This window comes from Boleophthalmus pectinirostris, unplaced genomic scaffold (genome assembly GCF_026225935.1).
Source record: "Boleophthalmus pectinirostris isolate CB_2022bp ecotype Guang Dong unplaced genomic scaffold, ASM2622593v1 HiC_scaffold_4, whole genome shotgun sequence".
Classification (NCBI taxonomy): domain Eukaryota; kingdom Metazoa; phylum Chordata; class Actinopteri; order Gobiiformes; family Gobiidae; genus Boleophthalmus; species Boleophthalmus pectinirostris.
The window spans coordinates 1,376,108-1,398,210 of NW_026571353.1; the positions used below are offsets into that span (position 1 = coordinate 1,376,108).

Sequence of the window (22,103 nt, forward strand, 5' to 3'; positions counted from 1 at the left end):
AACCCCTCACCACCAGAGTCTATGTCTCACATAAAACTACCTGAGCAAACTATACTTAACTATACTACATACTATAATTATAGTTCCTTCATAGGTTTATAGAAGAACCCTCGTGGTGGTCTCAGCTCTGTAGGCATCACGTCTCATGTGACTCTTTCTCCCTTCTCTGCAGCGCTCTGTTTCCTGATGTAGTGAACTGCATGCAGACGGACAACCTGGAACTCAAGAAGCTCGTGTACCTCTACCTCATGAACTACGCCAAGAGCCAGCCCGACATGGCCATTATGGCTGTCAACACCTTTGTAAAGGTCAGCCTGTGGCTCAGTACATCCTAGTTTCACTTTTTACATTCACACTAACACAAAACACTGACAGTGTACAATCCTGTCATAATGTTTGTTTTTTGGTCCTTGTCATAAATGGCAAGTGTTCATCAACTGTTTTACTCATGGAAGATTGACAAGAGATTAGTATTTTCACGATCCTGAAATTAAACTTGAGTGTGATACTAAGAAATTGACTCTATACTCAATATACTGTATATATCAATATATATATCTATATCTATATAATATCTATCTATATCTATCTATATCTATCTATATCTATATATATCTATATATATCTATATATATATATATATATATATATATATATATATATATATATATATATATAGGGATTTTTGTAATTTCACATTCAAAACAACAATACTTTCTTTATCTTAACATGATGTCGATTATTCATTCTGATAAAGCTCAAAAGCTCACTAAAATTGTTGAGGAAAGCTTGAATTGTCCTGTTAATGTGAGTTTCAATAGCTGCTCAAGTGAGTGCCGTATATAATTTCAGTATTAGTTTAGTATTGATTTTTGACAGTCCTACTAGGGATGTACTGGTTGATATGATCTGCTGATCTAATGAAATAATAATCACATGCATTACAGAATGTTTGTACATCATGTTTGTATATATAATATACAATTACATTACATAACCTGAATAATTAATTAACCATACATTTAACCATTTGTAGTGAACCATCTTACCAGTGTATTGTGTAATGTATAATCTTGTTGTCAGGACTGCGAGGACCCTAACCCCCTGATCCGTGCCCTGGCTGTGCGCACCATGGGCTGTATTCGAGTGGATAAGATCACGGAGTACCTGTGTGAGCCCCTGAGGAAGTGTCTGAAGGATGAAGACCCTTATGTGAGGAAGACTGCCGCTGTGTGTGTGGCCAAGCTCCACGACATCAACGCTCAGCTGGTGGAGGACCAGGGCTTCCTCGACACTCTCAAGGACCTCATCTCTGACTCCAACCCCATGGTACGCTTCCTCTTTACAGCAGCTCTGTGTATTTCAGCCTGGAGAGTGACTCAGACAGTCATAAAGAGAAAAGGATTAGTAGCTTTATTGAATCGATTAGCTTTTGTACTCAGACCCCAGTAGGAGACATGGCAATGAAGGGCGGGGCCAATTAGATGACATTTAGCACAAACCGAGGTGGCCGTGCATCTGCAATGATGGTTTAAGACTGGACAGTGATTGGATGAGGATGTGTGGTGAGCAGTGGGGAGGAGTGATAGGAGTGAGGTGATGAAGGCTTGGAGCAGGTACAGCAGTGAGGCAGACTGGAGCTAAACTGTGTCTTTGCTCTATTAGTGCTATAGGTCTTTAGTCACGTAGTCAAGTAATCGGTTAATGGAGTTTTAATCGACCCAAATTTGTTAGTTGTCTAATCATTTTATTTAGACTGTAAGGATTTATCTGGGGCAACAGCAGAAGGACATTGGTGACTAAATGTGTTAGCTGAACATTTTGGTATTTTTTGTAGATTTTGGTATTTTATCTTATTTGTTTTCTGTCTCTTTTTCTAGTAATATTTTCTGCATAAATAGTTGTTTTTGCATGAACTCCCTCTGCAGGTGAGGTCTTGTGAGTGCAGTTTGGATCAGATACACAGAGATGCAAAACAGTTTTGAGAGCTTTTGCCACGCCCCATTTTAGTCCACCAGTCGATCTGCAGGACATGTTCTTAGTCCACCAAGATTTTCTTTAGCTGACCACAGGTCTAGTATTGATGAAGGTTAGGCAAGAACCTTTTGGAGGATATACTGTATAGCTCTTTTAAGGCTGAATCTCCTAAACTTTTCTAGTTTTAATATTTACATCCTGGTTGGACACGGGCAGCAGATAAGACATACCTCGTGGTAATTCCATAACTGTTACCTAGCAACCATTACAGTAACAAAGGCTTAAACCTGTCTACGTTCACACTGCAGCCTGAAGTGACCCAAATCCGATTTTTTGGCCCCTATGTGACCTGTATCTGATCTTTTAATGACAGTCTGAATGACACAGATCCGATTTTTTTCAAATGCGACCCAGGACACTTGGATATGTGGTCCTGAAACTGATACATATCTGATCTTTTGACATGCGACTTCAGTCTGAATGGCCAAAGTGCATTCATCCACCTACACGTTATCAACAAGCCACAAACGTCACTATTCTGCGCTGAAGTAGGCGACAATTGTTAATGAACTCCGTGTCACTGAAGTGAAGCACATCACCACTCACCACTCTTGTCTACGTCTCCACATCCACACGTTCCTTTCAACGGACTGTCCCACAAAACACCACGGCCAAAAACCTCGTCCTTCTCCTTCTCAATCTCCTCCTTAAAACAAGTAAGTTGTTCATGTTCTGGCTCCGGTACGAGAGGAACTTTAAAATCTCCAGGTGCTCAATTCTGCGTCCATGTTTGGACAACTTCCGTAAACACAGAGCACGCTCGCTGCGGTTGACATCGTCGTGTCTCCAGTGCACATGCGGGACACTTTTGTGGCATTTAATGTTCACACTGGAGATCACATACAAGTCACATTTAATTGGAAAAGTGAACGACCTCGCAAAAACATCTGATTACACAAAAAAAATTGTAATTGAGCGTTAAGCCCTGCAGTCTGAACATAGCCCAAGTGTCCTGGGTCGCATTTGAAAAAATCTGATCTGTGTGGTTCAGACTGTCATTAAAAGATCAGATACAGGTCACATAGGAGCCAAAAAATCGGATGTGGGTCACTTCAGGCTGCAGTGTGAACGTAGCCTTAGTTACACAATGATTGTAATTAGACTAATAAAAATGAATAGTAACAACTTTATTTAGCTAAATAATGCCTATATTACACAAAATTGACTCTTGTCGATTTCTGTATTTTTCTGTACTTTTCTTCTAATCCTTTTCCACAAACTGCCACTTAACTGATGTCAAACTATCATCAATATTTACCACACGTACTATCCACCAAAACAAGTTTAAATGACTTGCTAAATATTGTGCTGTGTCTGATCTTTTGAGTGTTTGATTCATAAGACTTAAACTACTTAAGTGCAGACATGGTACTTGGTTCTCATTTTATTTCATTACATTACGTTCAGCTTCTGTGAATCGAATTGCTAATTGAAACAATCCAAAATGCTACTACATTTAGATGAATGCTTAAGCTGTATTTGCGCCAGCTTTCAAGAACAACAAAGAACCACTAAAGCCAGTTCTAAAAAAAGGGGAGTGTCACTATAGTGTCACTATAGAGTAGATTCAGACTTATAATTCCTGTATTACCGAAGTTGCCATAAATAAAAGATATATAATGCCCTCATTTAAAGATATACATGGAACTTTTTGGAGGGTACTGCCCTGTCTCCAGGGAGATGTCATTGCTTTGCCTACAATGTTCTACACCTACAGTATGACATTAAAGATTAAACACCAGAAGTGCACCTTTAGAACACATGGAGATACAGATGGACAACAACATGACATGTGTTCATTTTGACTGACACTAACTTGTAAATTTGATGTGCTAACTGTCAGTTGTATTTTATTGTGCGTGTGCTTCTCAGGTGGTGGCCAACGCGGTGGCGGCTCTGTCGGAGATCGCAGAGTCCCATCCCAACAGTAACCTGCTGGACCTAAACCCCCAGACCATCAACAAGCTGCTAACCGCCCTCAACGAGTGCACCGAGTGGGGCCAGATTTTCATCCTGGACTGTCTGGCCAATTACACTCCCCGAGACGACCGCGAGTCCCAGAGGTCAGTGCCCCATGTCTCTACTCCCTCTCAGTTATTCTGTTTAAATAGACTATTTTATTTTGTGGAATCTTATGTGTCTTTTACAAAGTTGATACTTGGCCCAGACTCACACCATATTGTAAATTACTACTATAAGTACTCTTTAGAGACCTATCATGCTAAAAAAATTTTTTTAAAATACTGGATACCTGGTTGGGCATATAAATTGAGGTTAAAAAAAATTACTCACTGATCATAGTTGGCCCAAAAAGTCTCATAACAGATCCATAATTTTGCTGTCATTTAAACCGATTGCTTTCCCCTGTAGCATCTGTGAGCGCGTGACTCCCCGGCTCTCCCACGCTAACTCGGCTGTGGTGCTGTCAGCTGTCAAAGTGCTGATGAAGTTCATGGAGATGTTGCCTAAAGACCTGGACTACTATGGGACCCTTCTGAAGAAGCTGGCCCCTCCTTTAGTCACTCTGCTGTCTGCGGAGCCCGAGCTGCAGTACGTGGCCCTCAGGAACATCAACCTCATCGTGCAGAGAAGGTGAGCCAACATGTAGGGATGGGCATGATTAGTCGATTAATCGATAATCGATCATTAAGAATTTCATCGATTACGTTCATTTTAATCGACAAACCGAATGTAGGTTGCTGTGCATAGTGTGACCAAAGAGGGGTCCAAAGAAATTCCACGCTTCTTATTCCGATTGGGACAAGTGTGAGTCCATGTGCACAGTGTACAAAGCAGCACATATGTTTCAGTGTCCAGTGGGAAAAACTTTGCCAGGTGAGAGTCGCTCAATGTCGATGACGAGTCCCCACCTCCCTCCCCCCATACGGTGTCCTGGTTTTGACAAACACAAATATGGTCACACTAACCTGTATTCCACTGAGTCATGTCTTTTAATCCGACAGAAGTTGAACTGCATCAGTGCACAAGAGTTGTATTTTTATCTTCCTTAGTTTATGCAAATTAGAGATGTGGTTTTAAGTTTCATTTCTGTGAGAGTTGTGCAAACTGAATTAAACACATTATAATCTCAAACGGGCTGATGTGGCTCTAGAGTGGTTACGGTTTATATGTTGTAAAGTTGAATTTATTAATGCAGATTAGTGCAGATAGTAATAATAATGATGATAATTTTAATTTAAAAATGTTAATGATTAATCGATCGTTAATTCTTCCGACTGTCGATTAAGAAAATTTCATCGAATGCCCATCCCTACTCCACAGGTTTCACAATGACCACACATTAGGGCAGTTGCCATATCGATTATTTGTATTCATACCATAGACTGTACATAGTTAACCCACTAGCCACCGCGTTCTAATTAGGAACTGAGCATGGGCGCGCTTTGGGCTCTATCGAGTTCACTTTCTACTGAAAAACACACAAAAAAACATCTGTAGCTGCTGCTGTCAAGACTCATCATTTTGGTCTTAAAGGGACAGTTCGGAATTTTGGACATAGAGCCTCATTTCTCAGTGAGCCAGAGTGTTGAAGACGTGTTTAGATACTTTTTAAATGTTCCATCCAGTCCTTGTATTTGCAGAGGTTGGTCGTGCTAGGCTAGTGCATGTCAATGGCCATAGTTCTCCTGCCACTAAAAACAGTCTTACCAACCTTGCATTTGAAGGATTTATGTTTGAGGAGCAACAGCGTGTTGTACGTCCTGATAGAAAGCTTGGCAGAGGCGGACTGATACATGAGAAAATAGTCCCTCAACATGCGATGATTCCTGAGATGCAAGGTTATTTTTATTTCAAACATTATTCTATCAACACACACATTTACATGGACAGTCTGGTGTAATAATAGATTTGTTTCAGGTGTTTTGTGGAGTGGTGTTTTTAGTGGCAGGAGAACTATGGCCATTGACATGCACTAGTCTAGCACCAGTGACCTCTGCAAATACAAGGACTAGATGGAATATTTTAAAAAGTGTCTCCACACATCTCCAACACTCTGGCTCACTAGGAAATGAGGCCCTATGTCCAAAATTCCGAACTGTCCCTTTAAAATGTTTGTATTAAAAAGTGCTACATGATCCTAGTGTTTTTATTTCTCCATTTTGTTCATAAATCCGTCTATGATTCATACACTACATCAGACCTGTAGCCACAGCCCATCTTGCAAATTTGGTTTAGACTTTGTTTTATTTGGTTAGTATTTATTCCTGGTTTTATTCTGACGTAGTTCTGGTTCCTGTTTTTTTTCCACAAATACCTAATACAGATCTAGTGTTATGCTAGGGATATGTTGTGTTAAAGAGGAGGTATTATGAGGGTATTAACTGCTAATACATAAAATATTTTAATCATCATGTTACCTTTATTACTTTGAAAATGCAGTTTTTCAGCTAAAACAGGCCCCAAGAGAGATCGCTAATTACTCATACATGCATGGATGAGATCTAATACCTCTTCAGGCATGTTTTTGATGACAGAACAAAATAACATGGTAGAAGGCTCCAAAAACGTATTATGTATTATACCCCCTCTTTAAAACATTTAGAATGTTTAGAACATTTAGTTGAATACCCCTGCTCTACACTATACTCCAATAAAGAATATGTTGTGTATTATATAGAGGTATAAGCTTTACTTCACCCATCCCATTTTCAAAGCATGCATGTTTATATCTGTGTCTGTCTGTATGTTATTATATGAATTCTACGTGCAGGTTTGAAATAATTAACTAATCGACTTGTGAAGCTCCTGAGCATGTACAACATAATGGAAAGCTGTAACCCAGTTCTTTTCATTTTTCATTTCATCGTCAAATATCTTTGAACTAAATGCGTAGCCCTTCTTATCTTATTCTTTTTGAAATAAAACTTAAACTTTGCGCTCTAATGTCGACTTGTGCTTAAAAAATACATTTAAGGATGCTGGTGATTTCATCTGAGGCCACGTGCTATATTTCACAAAAATACAGTCTGTACACAAACAATCCAGCAGAGGGTGCAAGAACTCTAGACACTGGAGTTAGAACGTTCACATCACATACACGCAATCACAGACTGTTTCTCGCAATCTCAGCTGTGATTGAAGGATTTGGAAAAACTAAAACTAATTGCATTTTTTCTGACCACCATTGCAATTCTGATTAGATTTGTGATTTATGTTTTAATAATACGATTCTGTTCAAAATTCTCATTTTAAACATGTGCAGAAGAATTGACAGAAAGACTGAAATCTGTATTGACGAACTCATACAAGAATTTGAGAACATGTTTGTAGAGATGTAAACCTACAGGGTTAGCAGTTTTTTATGCACAATAAGACCAGATGTTTATTTGTGAAGGAAAGTATGGTACTATGCAGCCTTTGCAATTTGCTAGTTGCTACCATTCAAATTGCCATTTTCATTTGATTTTGATTAATCTTGCAGCCCTAATCCCAAGGCCTGTAAAGCAATGATTCTATCTGAAATGTATGACTTCAAGATGGAGTGCAGAATGTAATAACTGAACCTGCTGTATTTTTTGTTTCAGACCAGAGATCCTGAAACATGAGATGAAGGTTTTCTTTGTCAAGTACAACGATCCCATATATGTGAAACTGGAGAAGCTGGACATCATGATTCGACTGGCCTCTCAGGCTAACATTGCTCAGGTCTTTTCTCATTAGTGTCTATAAACTACAAATCTCTTGCTTCGTCCTATATCAAGTGTGTGTGTGTTGCTGCTGCAGGTGCTGGCAGAGCTGAAGGAGTATGCCACTGAGGTCGACGTGGACTTTGTGCGAAAGGCAGTCCGAGCCATAGGCCGCTGTGCCATAAAAGTGGAGGTATGTACTCCCAATGTGTAGGGCTATGCACTTTTTCCTTGTACTTTTCTGTATTAATAGTTCTTTTTGGAGTCACATGCAGTTGCAGTATTTTAAATGTAGTTACATAGTCAGCTCAACGACTATTTTGAAAGCTTATGCTCTGGATGGAGGGCAGGCATCTATATAACTCTATGGGTATATATGGATTAAAGTTTTCCATCACTGACAGATTTCCGTCAGCCAAAGGCGCTCAAGGTCAATCATGAGATTGATGCAGATCCGACGAGAGGAGGGAATCAGAGGAGAGGGGAGGGGGAGGGGAGGGAGGGGAGGGGAGAGGGGGGTGCGGCGATGGCATAGGCATTTATTTTGCTTGAACCCTTTCTTGTGATATGTTTTTGTAGTATATGATTTAAAGCTTTGTTGTGCACTAAATAAATAAATGCCACGCTGCTTTAGTGTAGGCTACCAACACTATGAAACTATTTGGCTGTTAAACCCTTGCTCAAGAGTTTTCACCTTTATTTGTGGTGAGGCACATAATAACTGGCACTTGGTCACCAGCTCGCCCCGGTCGCCCTCGTCTTATTCACTTCTCCACACAGAGACCTGTACACTCCACAGGCTCATTGGAAAAGCATGTGCGCAGTCACTCACTCACACTACACATTACTCTATGCATGTAGGATTTTGGCTCCTATATCCTGATAACATGGGCCAAACAGTATATTGGTCGTGCCTTATTAAATATGACCTTCAAAGTGTACACTTTGAACTGACAGCTCACGTTTTCATAATATAGCATTATATATTCAATATTTAATGGTTCCAAACTTTTTAATCTGGAGAATGATGTCACATAGATGGTGGAACATCAACCACACACTGTTTCTTTGTATCTTTGTAGCCAAAATCAACCTGATGAAACAAATGTAAAATATGCTAATATTTGGCCTTTTGAAGTCCAATTTCCATAACATCTCATTTTGCGTCTGCCCTGTGCCCTGTGTGTGTGCAGCAATCAGCAGAGCGCTGTGTGAGCACGCTGCTGGACCTGATCCAGACCAAGGTCAACTACGTGGTGCAGGAGGCTATCGTGGTCATCAAGGACATCTTCCGCAAATATCCCAACAAGTAAGACGTGTGCTACGTGGCTACGCTAACGTCACAGTCACTGTTTCAGTTTGTGCTGTGTCATTCCACGTCCTGGCTCTACACTTCTCTAACACTAAGTGCACAGTCAGTCCAGGCGCCTTAATGAAGTTTATGCTAATGCTGTTCTGCAACCACTTTACATTTATAGAACAGAGGTGACAAGCTTGTTATTCACAACGAGTAATTATGTGATCTATGAGCTGTATTATACAGCCGTCTATGCTCCAAGAATCAACTGTCTGTTTACATTTAAACACATTTTTACAGCGAAAGGTTTAAAGGGCCCATATTAGGCTATTTTCTGATCTATGTTATAATGTCGTTTCCTCATCACAAACATACCGGGAACTGTTTTGTTTCAATCACACGTTTGCCAGGCAAACCCTGCAGAGTTTTTTCCCATCCTCTCAGAGTTTTTTTTTTTTTCACCCTGTGAAGTCATGTGGTAATACAGGAAGTGCTCCACTGTGTTTTTAAACTCCATACACTGTCACTATAATCATTTGGTTAATTTCTGCCCTGGAATTTCCCATCTCTACTGAACTAAAGTTCACAGGTAACGGTAGCTGTTGACTTGAAAACTACCACTACATGACATCACAAGGTGGAACAGAGCATTTTGAGCTTTGGAGATGACATGTATGAATGAAATAAAACACAAGTCAAATGTTTTTGATCAGATAACTCACTTATAACATGGCTAAAGGCTCACATCGGTCAGTTTAGGGTAATATAGAACCTTTTAATGTGTTGGATCACAAGGCCCAAAGTTAGTTACCATTAGTAATTCATTCATTATTAATAGAATTACATTTTTGACCATCTCTCAGGTATGAGAGTGTGATTGCCACCCTGTGTGAGAACCTGGACTCCCTGGATGAGCCGGAGGCCCGGGCAGCCATGATCTGGATCGTTGGCGAGTATGCAGAGAGGATCGACAATGCAGATGAGCTGCTGGAGAGCTTCCTCGAGGGCTTCCATGATGAGAGCACTCAGGTAGGACTAGCGCCACAGTCCTAATGACTGACACACCATGGGACTAGGATTGTACATGTTTACATCATGTGTTGTGCTCATTTGTGCCACAGGTGCAGTTACAGCTGCTGACGGGCATTGTCAAACTGTTCCTGAAGAAGCCCACAGAGACACAGGAGCTGGTGCAGCAGGTGCTCAGTCTGGCCACTCAGGTGAGTCAGGAGACGTCAGGTCCAGCATAGATCTAACAAAGTGCTATTGCAGTACATTTTGAAAAACAAAACAGTGCTGTTAGTATTTTGATGAATAATCTTGGTGGAAGTTTTTTCTTTTTTACTAAACAGAGCTATTAATTTAATTACATAATCAAATGACGTATTTGTTATGGTGTTCAACACACACTGACAGTACCATCCATTGTGGACAAATGGACCAAAATCATAACAATAACTCGGGACACAGAGATCTTGAAATTACAGGCGAATAAAAATATCGATGTTTAGTCAATAGTAGGGCTGACATGAGACAGAAGATGAGACTTTAAAATCATTTACAATAATCTAATCTAGTTAAGTCATTTTCACAAGGCCTATTTAAACACCTGTTTAAATCCCCACATGTATCACTACTTAGTTTTACAATATACTCAATATACAATATGTCACTTACACTCTTACACTATTCAAATGATTAGACTAAAACTGCCCCCCCTTCCCTCCCCCACTGCTGCCTGTTGTACATGCACATTGCAGAAGGACAATTCTTTCTTACTTTAAACTAAACTAAGTTATGGAGGAAGAAGGCCTAAATATCTCTTTGTGGATCTTTTTCAAACAAGGTTGTGTGGAAAACACTGCATGTTCCGCACTGTCTGTAGGTGAATTACAGTCACATATATTTCATTCTGTTTTTTTTCTATCTTATTGTACAAACTTGAGCGCTGATTGTCTGTGGTAATATTTGTCCTGTCACTACGAAATAAAAACTGGGACATAGTTTCAAGTGTTCTCTGTCAGAATATGTGTTCTACAAGTTGCAGTTTGGAGGTCTTTCAGCTACATCTGCTCAAAGATACGCAACTTTCCAGAGCTTGAGCGAGGCATGTAAACCTTTCATGCCCATGCCAAATTTAGAGACAGTGGATAAACTCTCGCAAGATGGTTTTTCCCATGTGCATGTTGTGGCGGTTTGAGCTCATGAGATCCCATCCCTCGTCAATAGTTAATAATCATAGGTTAAAGCTGACCAGAAATCAATAATAGTCATTCTTTGACAAAATAATCATTTTTCCCCCCTAAACGAAAAGCAGCTGTGGTGATGCTGTCCTGTTGTGCATGCAGGACTCCGATAACCCAGACCTGAGGGACCGAGGCTACATCTACTGGCGACTGCTGTCCACAGATCCAGTGGCTGCTAAAGAGGTGGTGCTGGCAGAGAAGCCCCTGATTTCTGAGGAGACTGACCTGATCGAGCCCACCCTGCTGGAGGAGCTCATCTGCCACATCGGCACCCTGGCCTCTGTCTACCACAAGCCCCCCAGTGCCTTCGTGGAGGGCAGCCGCGGAGTGCAGCACAAGAGGCTCCCGGGCAGCGCTGGCTCGTGAGTAACTGCTATGTTCTGCTCCTACACTATATGGACTATTGATATTTTTCAGCGATATCACTCTGGGGGTGTTCTACATGTATATGTATAGCAGAATATTCAGCTGATACCATAGTAACAGCTATGCAAACACTGCCAAAGTGTCTTAAGAAACTCTGAAAACTCAAGAAAAATACAAAATTGATTTAAACAGCACATTTTCAGGAGCCTGCATTCAATCTGAGTGTTAGGAGTCAGATTTTACACACAAAGCTGAGAGTAACTGAAAAACTGTTGGCTAATGCTAACTAGCTTATGTTATTTGAGAGGGACATGTTTAACAGAAAAAAATAATTTTATCTGTTTAAGTTCCAACTAAATCAGCTATTTCTGATCAGACTGTGTTAAAATAAAGATCAGATTAAAGTCTAACAAAACCTCAGACAGTGCATGCCTACAGTGAACATCACATCACCAGGGAATTTTGATGGCATCATTTGTAAAGTATAAGTATTCTGTGCAGTGGCGGTCCTATACTGATTTACTCCTGCGCAATCGATTTTTTAAAAATTATTTCTTTATTTTTTATAAACGCTCATGCTGCCCCCCACAAAATGTCACCACGGGCAGCTGCCCTTGAAAACAATACATAAAGTCTGTCCAAACTTTTGGCTGGTAGTGTAGTAGAGCTTATCTGTCAACACACATTCAAAATAGAGAGTCATCATATTTCATTTCCATTCATGTATAAAAACTATATGGGTCTGGTCAAGTGGTAACGGAGGGAAACGGGGGCAGATTTTTGACATTCAAATGTCTCTTATTCAGAAACTAGAGGGACTATTGAAATAAGTAAAGTAACAGAATGTAGGAAAGAGTTACACTCCAACAGGGTCAAGTTAAACCTGTGATATTCTTTCAAGTTGTTGACAAAAAATTTAAAAATTCATGTCGGTAACGGAGGGAATGAAATATGCAGCACTTTTTGGGCAATAAATCCAAACAGTGATAACTCTTGGTTCTCACTTACATATCCTTAACAAACTGGTTTGAATATTTGCTTCATATAGTTTTCTACCATATGGTACAAGATTAGGTTGAAAAACCTCTTACTTTTTGACTCATGAGATTTTTTATTAAGAAAGGTCATGGTAACGGAGGGAAAAGTAACAGAGGGAAAATCGTAAAAGGTAGAAGGTGCATGATTTTGCATCATTTGTCGCTTTTTTCTTCCGAATACTTTAATATTACTTCAAAATGAAAGGAAACTATTTCTATAAAATATGTCAGTCCTTCCAAGCAAATTTTTATCATTTTAAATACTTTTTTTTTTTTTTTAAATCATGTACCTTCATCAACAGTTCAAAGATGGAATAACACAAGATATGATGAAATACATCCATTTATTTACATGATTTGCAGGTCTTTGAAATTTGGGAAATAATTTTTGTTCCATGTTTCATACATGGTCTGTTTAAAACGTATAGAACCAAAAATGGTACAGAAAAAAGGTCAACAGTTTCATAAACTAGAGTACATATGTATCTGTTGAATACATTTTTATATCAGATGCATTAACTTGAATTTTTGGCCTTGCTGTTTACTTCTGCTTGACCGGGTCCATATTTGTTTATGTTTACTTTGATTAAACCTTAAACATGGGTTTATCGACATGAGTTTTATATATATTTCTGAGTTGTTGTCTCCTGTTGTATGCTGCTCAGTGGAGAGAGTGTGGAGAGCCCAGAGCCAGCCTCTGCAGCTGTCCCTGAGGCTACGCCCTCTGTTATCCCCTCACAAGAAGACCTCCTGGGGGACCTACTGAACCTGGACCTAACCCCACCTACCACCACTGGCCCCCCACCCCCCTCCTCTGGCCTGCAGATGGGAGCCATGGACCTGCTGGGCGGAGGTCTCGACAGCCTGGTATGTCTCACACGCACTGGGACTGAACCTCTGGGACTACAGGGTCACACTAGCCTCTTCTTATGTGCTCTTTTCTCTGACCTTCTTCTCTGCTCTGTTCACTGCTGCTGCTGCTGCAGATGGGGGATGATGCTGAGCCGGTAACTACATGAGGCCATAGCGTAGACTGTGTCTGACACCAGCACATGTACTGTAGTATTCTGCACTGTTGCAGAAGGTGTTAGCTCAGGAATCCTGATAAGATGTCGTGTAGCTTTTAATGGCTTTCAGCTGATTTAAAGGGGCACTAAACGATTCTACCCACAACCACAAATAGAGAGAGAGTGAGAGAGTGTGAGCAGGAGAAAAGGGGGGGGTTGGACATATGAGGAACAGTGTGATTATGAGGTTTGTAATCAGAAAGACCTGGCTGTGATTCAGGAAGTCATGAGTGATGTCATGTTGTACTTAAAATTACAGTGGTCACTGGAAGTAGGATTTTTTTTTTTTTAGACATACCTAGTTTGCACTAAAATTGCCAAAAGAGACCTGGAACTGTTGCAAAAAAAAAAGATTTAGTGTTAAGTTAGTTAGTTAACTGTATTAGACAAACTTGTCCCCTCCAGTGCCATCTAAACCCTTATCTACTGGATGATTAAGGAGGTCAGATGGTAGAGGTAGTCACACGTGATGTAAGGACAGGAGTGGACATGTGTTCACTATAGTTCCAGACTACTCAGTTCACAGTAGGAGAGCAGGCCTGGTTCCAGACACAGCCTCCACATCTCATCACCATTGACCATTGTTCCATTCTAAGTGCATGACCTGAGGCTGTGTTTTCTCTCAGCATCACATGAACATACGTGCGGAAACTCCACAGTCTCCTCAGCTCTCACAGCAGTCCCCCTCTCCCCCCGACTACAGCCCCACTCAGGTTTGTCTGGAGAGGCCAGTCCAGTACAGGATAGTCTCCCAGTTACCCAGTCCTGTGTCCTCTCAGTGTCCTTTTGCACTTTAGCTTCCTGGACTAGTCACATGGACCCTGAGTAGCTCCGTTAGGTTAAGTGTACCTTTTCCTGACCACAAAATGAAAGATTCCTTGTCAATGTAGAATAAACTTGAAGAGCTATGCCACATTTAAAGAGGCACAATGCAACTTTTCGGGCACGCCACTTGCTTGTCTTCATGAAGACGTTACAAACTGTGCCTGGAATGTTCCATAGTACTGCTTTAAACTTATCACTTACTCTCAATATACACCTGGGCATAGGGAGTTTATTTTGAACCAGACTTTTCCTCTGCATCCTCAGCTGAAAAGCCTGGAGAAGCTTCACTGAACCAAAAGATGAAAACTCCAACCTAATCTGAGTAAACACCCGTTGGACACATATGTGACACTGGTGGTGTAGATTGTCCAGCTGGTTGATGAAATTAGAAAAGTGATAACTGCCCTATGCTGCGCTTGTGCACTGTTACTGCTTTGGGATAAATTTGGGGTTACATTTATTCAACTATGGGTTTTTGCAAAAAAAAACAAAAAAAGAAAGAAACAACAACAACAACTTGAAAGCATGCATTTTTACTGTGAGAGAGGTCGCCTCTCCACAGAACTAACCTGGGTATAATTCCATACTGTGGAACATTCTAGGCAAAGCATAACCTCTATGAAGAAACACAGCTCACTGATCCTCCTTACCTTTTTAAATAATGCCTCCTTGCACAGATTTAAAAGCTAGAAACTTGACCCTAGATTTGTTTTTGCACTGAATTTGTTGGGGGATAAAACGATTTATAGACGTAAACCTCACCACATCATAGCTGTCATTGAGCCCTCTGGACCACCCTTCACTCCACCATCGTTCATCATGTCTAACCCATGATAGCCCTTCTTGACTCTTGTGTCTTTCTCTGTGCAGCTTGGTGGAGATCTTGGGGGAAATCCTGCTGTAAGTCATTTTAAAATCATTTGTCTATCGATAGGGATGGGACGAGAACTTGTGCCACGAGATGGCAAGATCAAACTGCCATGAGACTATGTGCACGCGGGAAAAATTAGATTTTATCCTACGTCTTTACATTTGGCATGGGCATGAAAGGTTTACAAGCTCCAGAAAATTGTGTAACTTTGAGCAGCTGTAGCTAAAGGACTCTTCTACACAGAGACTTGCCCAGAGAGTTCACATATAGAGACAGAGAACATTTTAAACTATGTCCCAGTTTATATTTCGTAGTGATAGGACCAATATTGACGCAGTGTCCCGTATCCGTCCCGTATCCGTCCCGTATCCGTCCCGTATCCGTCCCGTATCCGTCCCGTATCCGTCCCGTATCCGTCCCGTATCCTTCCCGTATCCGTCCCGTATCCGTCCCATATCTGTCCCGTATCCGTATGGAGCAGCAGATGTGTGGGGGGGGGAGCTCGAGCAACAGAGAGGACAGAGCAGCAGGTCCAGTTTTGACCTAATCGTTTAAATAATCAAAATGAAGTGTAATAGACACATTGTATATTGAGTATATTGTAATAAACTGTAGTGATGCATGTGGGGGTTTACACAAGTGTTTAAATAGACCTATGTGTTTAACTTACAATGTTTCTAGGCTATTAAAAGCAGATGATGAAAATGACTTAATTTAGTGATTTTTATAACTAGATCAGATTATTATAAATTATTTCAAAATCTCGTCTTGTCTCGTTCTTGCGGACTCTCTCATGTCTCATCTCGTGAAAATTCTGTCTTGTCCCACCCCTATCTATTGGTATTGTAGGTCTGTAGCTGTTGAGGCATTCAGGCGATTAGGTTGGATCTTAGTTGACCAAAATTTATATTAGTCAGTTATTCTGTGTAGATTGCAGGTATTTTTATGGGACAACAGATTTTGGTATTTCTATGTATAAAAGCAGATTAAGCGCATGATTCACTCAAGTTGAATCTGTCTTTATATTAATACTTTTTTTTTTCTCCATAAGTAGTAGTTTTTGCATAAACTTTCCCTGTAGGTGTAGTCTTGTGAGTCAGATAAACAGAGATATGTAATAGTTTTGGGAGCTTTTGACACGCCCCCTTTTAGTCGATTAATGGTTTGGCAGCATGTCAACTACAGCTCTACAATACTTACTCATTTGGGTGATACTAAAACTTGCTTGCGTGTTGCCATCTCACTCATCCTCCTCCTTTCACTTTTCTCAGATGGGAGCAGGGTTTGGGGCCCCTCCCTCATCGATGCCCCAGTCCTTCCCCGCCCCTGCCAGCAGAGGGTTGGATGACCTGTTCGATCTTAGTGGAGGGGTCGGCATGCCAACAGGAGCCTACTGTCCACCCAAAACGGTAAGTGTTGATCAAGTTCTAAAACTAATGTGATCTTTATAAGTAGACACTACCTCATGATTTGACTTGGGATTTACAATATATAATATTTTTTTCTCTCATTTATCAACATTGGTCTTATATTGAAAAAACATCCTGATATAGCACTAAGGGTGGGCGATATCTCGATATTTTAAATATATTGAGATATTTTTTAAACTCGATATGAATTCTGACATATCGTATATATCGATATAATGCTTATATTCAATTCTAATTTCGCCGCTTTGCTTGTTTTCTTTGTCGCCACCTGTGCGCCCCCACCTCCCTGATTTTGTTCGCTCGTGTTTCATTCACTTCTCACTACCGCCGTGAATGCGAAAGTTAGTGCCAGTAAAAAGCTTCTAGCGTCATGAAACTTTTCCACCATTTACAGACAAGGCCATCAGCAGCACATCTCATATTCCACCAGGTCGTGTCCTTTAGTCCAAAAGAAGTTGAACTGCATGAGTGGCACGTGGAGTGCTTTGTTTATGCAAATTAGCCATGCGCTTTTTAAGTTTCGTTTCTGTAAAAAGTAAACAGGTCTGCTCAAAGCTGCAAAAAAAAACAAAAAAACACAATCTTAAACGGGCTGATATGGCTCTAGAGTCGTGATCTGCAGTGGATTGTGGAAAACCTCAGAGCTCCTTACCGCGGGATAGGAACATGGATAGGTTGAAATAAGGAACATCCTGAACTTCCTCTGCTAAAGGAGCTCGTGGTTCTGGTTCTGGTCTGGATAACAGAGTTAATACAAAGATGACCTTGTGTTGAGTTGTTTTATTTATGAATGAAAAGAAGGAAATATGTATTACTTCTTTTATTTTACAGTTAAATTATTATTTATGTAATTAGGGTTTTTTGTAATCTTAAATGTTCCTATATGAACTGCCAACCCCTTACACTTTAATTTTTAAAAAAAGGACCTTGTGGAATTTGGCATATTTGTTTTTGCAGTTTTCAGTTTTAGGGAGTTATTTTTTCCTGTACAGATATCGAGATATATATCGTATATCAAGATATAGCAAAATATATCGAGATATATTTTTTGATCCATATCGCCCAGCCCTATGTAGCACCAATATTTTTAAGCTTCCCTCACTCTGTATGTGCCCATGTTATTGTCATACTAGTGAGTTACAATGGAAATACAAGGTTCATTATAAAAATATGTCAATGCATTCATGTGGGATATTATATAATTTGTTAATCTTAGTTAATGTGTGAAGTTTACTTACTAAATGTGTTTTTTTGGCCACAACAGCAACACATATATTACATGTAAGTGTTGGTAAAAAATAAAAAGAAACATATGGCCATTCCTAAAGTAACAAAAAATAAATAATGCCTTAAAATATATGTGTCAATATTAGTCCCAGTGTAATGCCTTAACTTATGAAACTTGGTGTTTCTGTCTCAGGTCTGGCTTCCTGCGATGAAGGGCAAAGGTTTGGAGATCTCTGGGACGTTCGCCCGCAGGTCTGGGGTCATCCAGATGGAGATGACTCTGACCAACAAGGCTATGTCCGTCATGACTGACTTCGCCATCCAGTTCAACAGAAACAGGTCAGTCCACCAGTGTTCTTGTTAGGACCATCTGAACCCACATGTTTCTATGGAAGCAAAGAAAAACTAGATTGTACTTTCCATCAAAGCAATGTTCGATTGATCCTCAGTCAAACCTTATACATTCACTGTTGTTCAGATCTGCCAACAGCACCTCAAACCGATCCCATTAAAGTCGATGTGGATATAATTTAGTTACATGCTAACATCCGACATTCATTCTTGTGCATATCACATTATTTATGTTATGATAATAATTATGTAGCTTTTCTGGTAGGCCCTTGGCTACTTGCCAGCAAACCTGAGATGTTTTTGCTTTACCTCAAATCTTCTACAGTATGGCATAAAACTTACTGTGAGCACGGTCGATCCTGTAACTTGACCTGTTGGCTCCACCTGCTTTTCTCAGTGGTAATTGATCTGTTGATCTATTGATAACATTCTAGAAAAAGCAATCACATCCCCATGGAGTTGAGCTAGTAGTGGACCAGCATGTTACATAGTGCATGTTAAAGGTTTAACTGTAAGTGTTGATATGCTACTGGAACACTGATGATGATGATGTGTCCTCCAGCTTCGGCCTGGCTCCTGCAGGTCCTCTCCAGGTGCTGACTCCTCTGAGCCCAAATCAGAGCATCGAGGTGGCCCTCCCGCTCAACACTCTGGGCCCCGTCATGAAGATGGAGCCTCTCAACAACCTGCAGGTAATACACACATCTGTTACACTGGGCTGTATGGACATAATGTGTATGCTTTCACTTACACTGCAGCGTGGGTACAGCTACTATAGAATACTGTATACACTGCACACCAAGGTTTCAGGCCTATTTTCAGCTGTCTGCAGAAGGCTCTGTAAGGTTTTTATTTATCTACTTGTCTGTAATAAAAGAGTGATTTCGGAGTGGTGCAGAAAAGCACTCTCCTTTTCACACTGCCAAAGGAACATTTCCATCAGTCTCAATCAGACCTATTGAATATCATTTGAACATGTACAATAAATCATCACAAAACCAGGTGAGCACCAGAGGCTCTGGAGGTACTAAAGGCCTGTTGAGAGGCTGCTGCAGTGACATTTTGATCAGGTCATACTGCCGTTGTGTCCCTGAGCTGCACACCAGGCTGTGTTTATATGTGATTGTGTTGTGTGTGTAATTAGGTTCATGTTGTAACATTGTAAGTGGCCTGATGGCAGTAGCTTAACGGCAACAGCCCAGTACTCCAGAGGTTGGTCATTCAAGCCGGCATATGTGTATATGTGTACATGTACACATATACTGCAAATGCAGGGAAAAGAATGACTAAATCAGTTTATTAACATACACTGTCTCAACCAAAAATTACTTTAGTTCTAATATAGATGGAGGACAGCTCCTAAATCTATAGCAGAATTTACAATATTATAGAATTTTCTAGTTTGTGGATATTCGCTCCCCCTGGCCCCAGGCTGTGATCCTGTGCGTGCGTGTGCGTGCGTGCGTGTGTGTGTGTGTGTGCGCGTGTGCGTGCGTGTGCGTGCGTGTGTGTGTGTGTGTGTGTGCGCGTGTGCGTGCGTATGCGTGCGTGTGTGTGTGTGTGTGTGTGTGTGCGCGTGTGTGTGTGTGTGTGTGTGTGCGTGCGTGTGTGCGTGTGTGTTGGTGCCTGTTGGGTGCAGTGAGTCTGGGGGGATTAGATGTGTTTGAGTCACAGCTCAGAGCACATGTGTACAGAGGAGATAAGAGTCACAGAGGAGCAGAGACACTGCTCTGTCTTCTGCTCTCTGTCACTGTAAATTGAGATTTATACATTATCAGTCTTTAATCTGACTGGTCAACTTCTAAAGTGCTTTGATACCACGTTATAAAGCTGCTAGGTGTAAACTGATGATAAATTCAAAATGGTGACTTATTCTGAGATATTTTTTTTGTCTTATTCCTCGCCCCTTTCACAAATCAATCTTTTAACATCCAGGACAGTTACACAATCAGTCAAAGTAGCACCTCCAAAGCACAAAAAGCTCGTCATTCACGCCAAATGCATTTCTACAAACCACCAAGCTACATTTTTCTCCATTTGACCTGTAAAGCCTCCTGTCCCTGTGTCACCTGTGTGTGCTGCAGTCAGAGGTGGTGTCCTGGTGAATAATGTAGAGGCCCAGCTGGCAGCCTCAGCCCAGAGCCTGTCCTTTTACTCAGCACTTTGTGCACTCCTCATCCTCAGGCCTGTGATCCAGCTCTGCAGCCCTCTCATCCTCACATGAAAGACCACCAAAAATATCACACATTTTACCCTGGCATCTGCTCCGACCACTGCACTTTATTTTAGGCTATAGTAGAAGTATTTATATCGTTTTATGAAGCTGATTCGATGACATTTTAAAAGAAGAAAACATGAATAAGAATTGGTGCACTTTTGGTGTTTTTGTCTCATTGTCTGTTGGGATGGAATGATGTTTGATGTCTTATTTTGATTTTTCAGATGAACAGTGTGATTATGCAGGGCAAGATTTGTCGTATATGTTTTAAAATTGGGAGTCAGTTCACATTCATAATTCATATTTTTTTGTATCCAAGCATTTAAAATAAAAAATATATCATTTGACAAAAGACTGAAATACAAAATGCTAAACTGGATAAAACATTCTCTTGCATTGCTGAACGTGTTTGTCTAAATTAGAGGGTGAGAACAAACCTTTGCACTGGAATTGGTTAATATCGGGTGTTGGCAGATGCTTAAAAATATAATATCAATCGTATTGGAACTGAAAAAGCTGTATCAGTGCATCTCTATTTTAAAATTTTAAAGCTTTAACATTAGTAAGAACTTGTGATGAAAATGGGTGAAGTCAGTGTCCCTATCTCCTGCTTAAGTGCAGATGAGCTCCTCTGAGGTGTTACGGCTCTTCTGAACACATCCTGTCTGTGGGTGAATGTCTCAAAGCACATGTCATTACTATAAGTTATGCAGTGTCAGACGCCCGCTGTCCTCCTGTGCTCCACATGCTTGTGTGTTCAAACAGGTCCATAAAGTGTCTGTAGATTGTAGTGGTGTTCTGGTGTGAAAATGTGCAAAAAACAGACCCTTCACACAGCACCCTGCTCCTGAAGGGCACTCCACAGGTAATTACTCATGTTTCTGTGTTCTCTCTCCTTCTCCCCCTCTCCCTCTCTCCCTCTCTCTCCCCCTCTCCCCTCTCCTATCTTATTGCTCGACAGGTGGCTGTAAAGAACAACATTGACGTGTTCTACTTCAGCTGCCAGTACCCCATGAGCGTTCTTTTCAGCGAGGACGGGAAGATGGGTAAGTGCGTGCGCCTCCTTCACTGTGAATAGACTCCAGAGCTGACGCACGCTCCAGGCCGGGGACGTCAGGATGTGCCCCGCGCGCTGCAATCAAGAGCCTCTGTGTCCTCCTCATCCTCACAGCAGCTCCAAGTGCACACACACACACACACACACACACACATACAGACACAGCTTTTACTCCGGCTACATGCTCAGGAGGAGCTCATATGGCAGAATAAACAGAAAGCACTAGTCATGAACAGGTTACTGCTTATGGCATTTACTTCAGATAAGACACTTGTAATGAGCTTTTATTACTGCCACAATATCACAAAAATAATCACATTAACTCACTCAGATTTCTTGATTAAAAAATGCAGATAAATGCTATAGAACTCTAGATGTAGTATGTATGTAAATGCAAGCCTGTTGAATTGTTTAAACGTGTTGATG

At 40.8% G+C, this 22,103-nt stretch overlaps 1 protein-coding gene across 2 annotated transcripts in view; it reads left to right on the forward strand.

Moving 5' to 3' along the window:
• The window catches only part of ap1b1 (adaptor related protein complex 1 subunit beta 1), a 41,314-nt gene that overhangs the window by 6,147 nt on the left and 13,064 nt on the right, over window positions 1-22,103 (forward strand). For both annotated transcript variants that reach the window (XM_055161390.1, XM_055161391.1), the window contains exons 4-19: window positions 173-308; window positions 1,084-1,329; window positions 3,910-4,100; window positions 4,408-4,629; window positions 7,584-7,704; window positions 7,783-7,878; window positions 8,879-8,994; window positions 9,846-10,011; window positions 10,104-10,202; window positions 11,331-11,590; window positions 13,297-13,498; window positions 15,394-15,423; window positions 16,666-16,803; window positions 18,245-18,390; window positions 18,965-19,094; window positions 21,582-21,666. In XM_055161390.1, coding sequence (XP_055017365.1) covers window positions 173-308; window positions 1,084-1,329; window positions 3,910-4,100; window positions 4,408-4,629; window positions 7,584-7,704; window positions 7,783-7,878; window positions 8,879-8,994; window positions 9,846-10,011; window positions 10,104-10,202; window positions 11,331-11,590; window positions 13,297-13,498; window positions 15,394-15,423; window positions 16,666-16,803; window positions 18,245-18,390; window positions 18,965-19,094; window positions 21,582-21,666 — 2,384 coding nt within the window. The remainder of the gene's footprint in view (window positions 1-172; window positions 309-1,083; window positions 1,330-3,909; window positions 4,101-4,407; window positions 4,630-7,583; window positions 7,705-7,782; window positions 7,879-8,878; window positions 8,995-9,845; window positions 10,012-10,103; window positions 10,203-11,330; window positions 11,591-13,296; window positions 13,499-15,393; window positions 15,424-16,665; window positions 16,804-18,244; window positions 18,391-18,964; window positions 19,095-21,581; window positions 21,667-22,103) is intronic.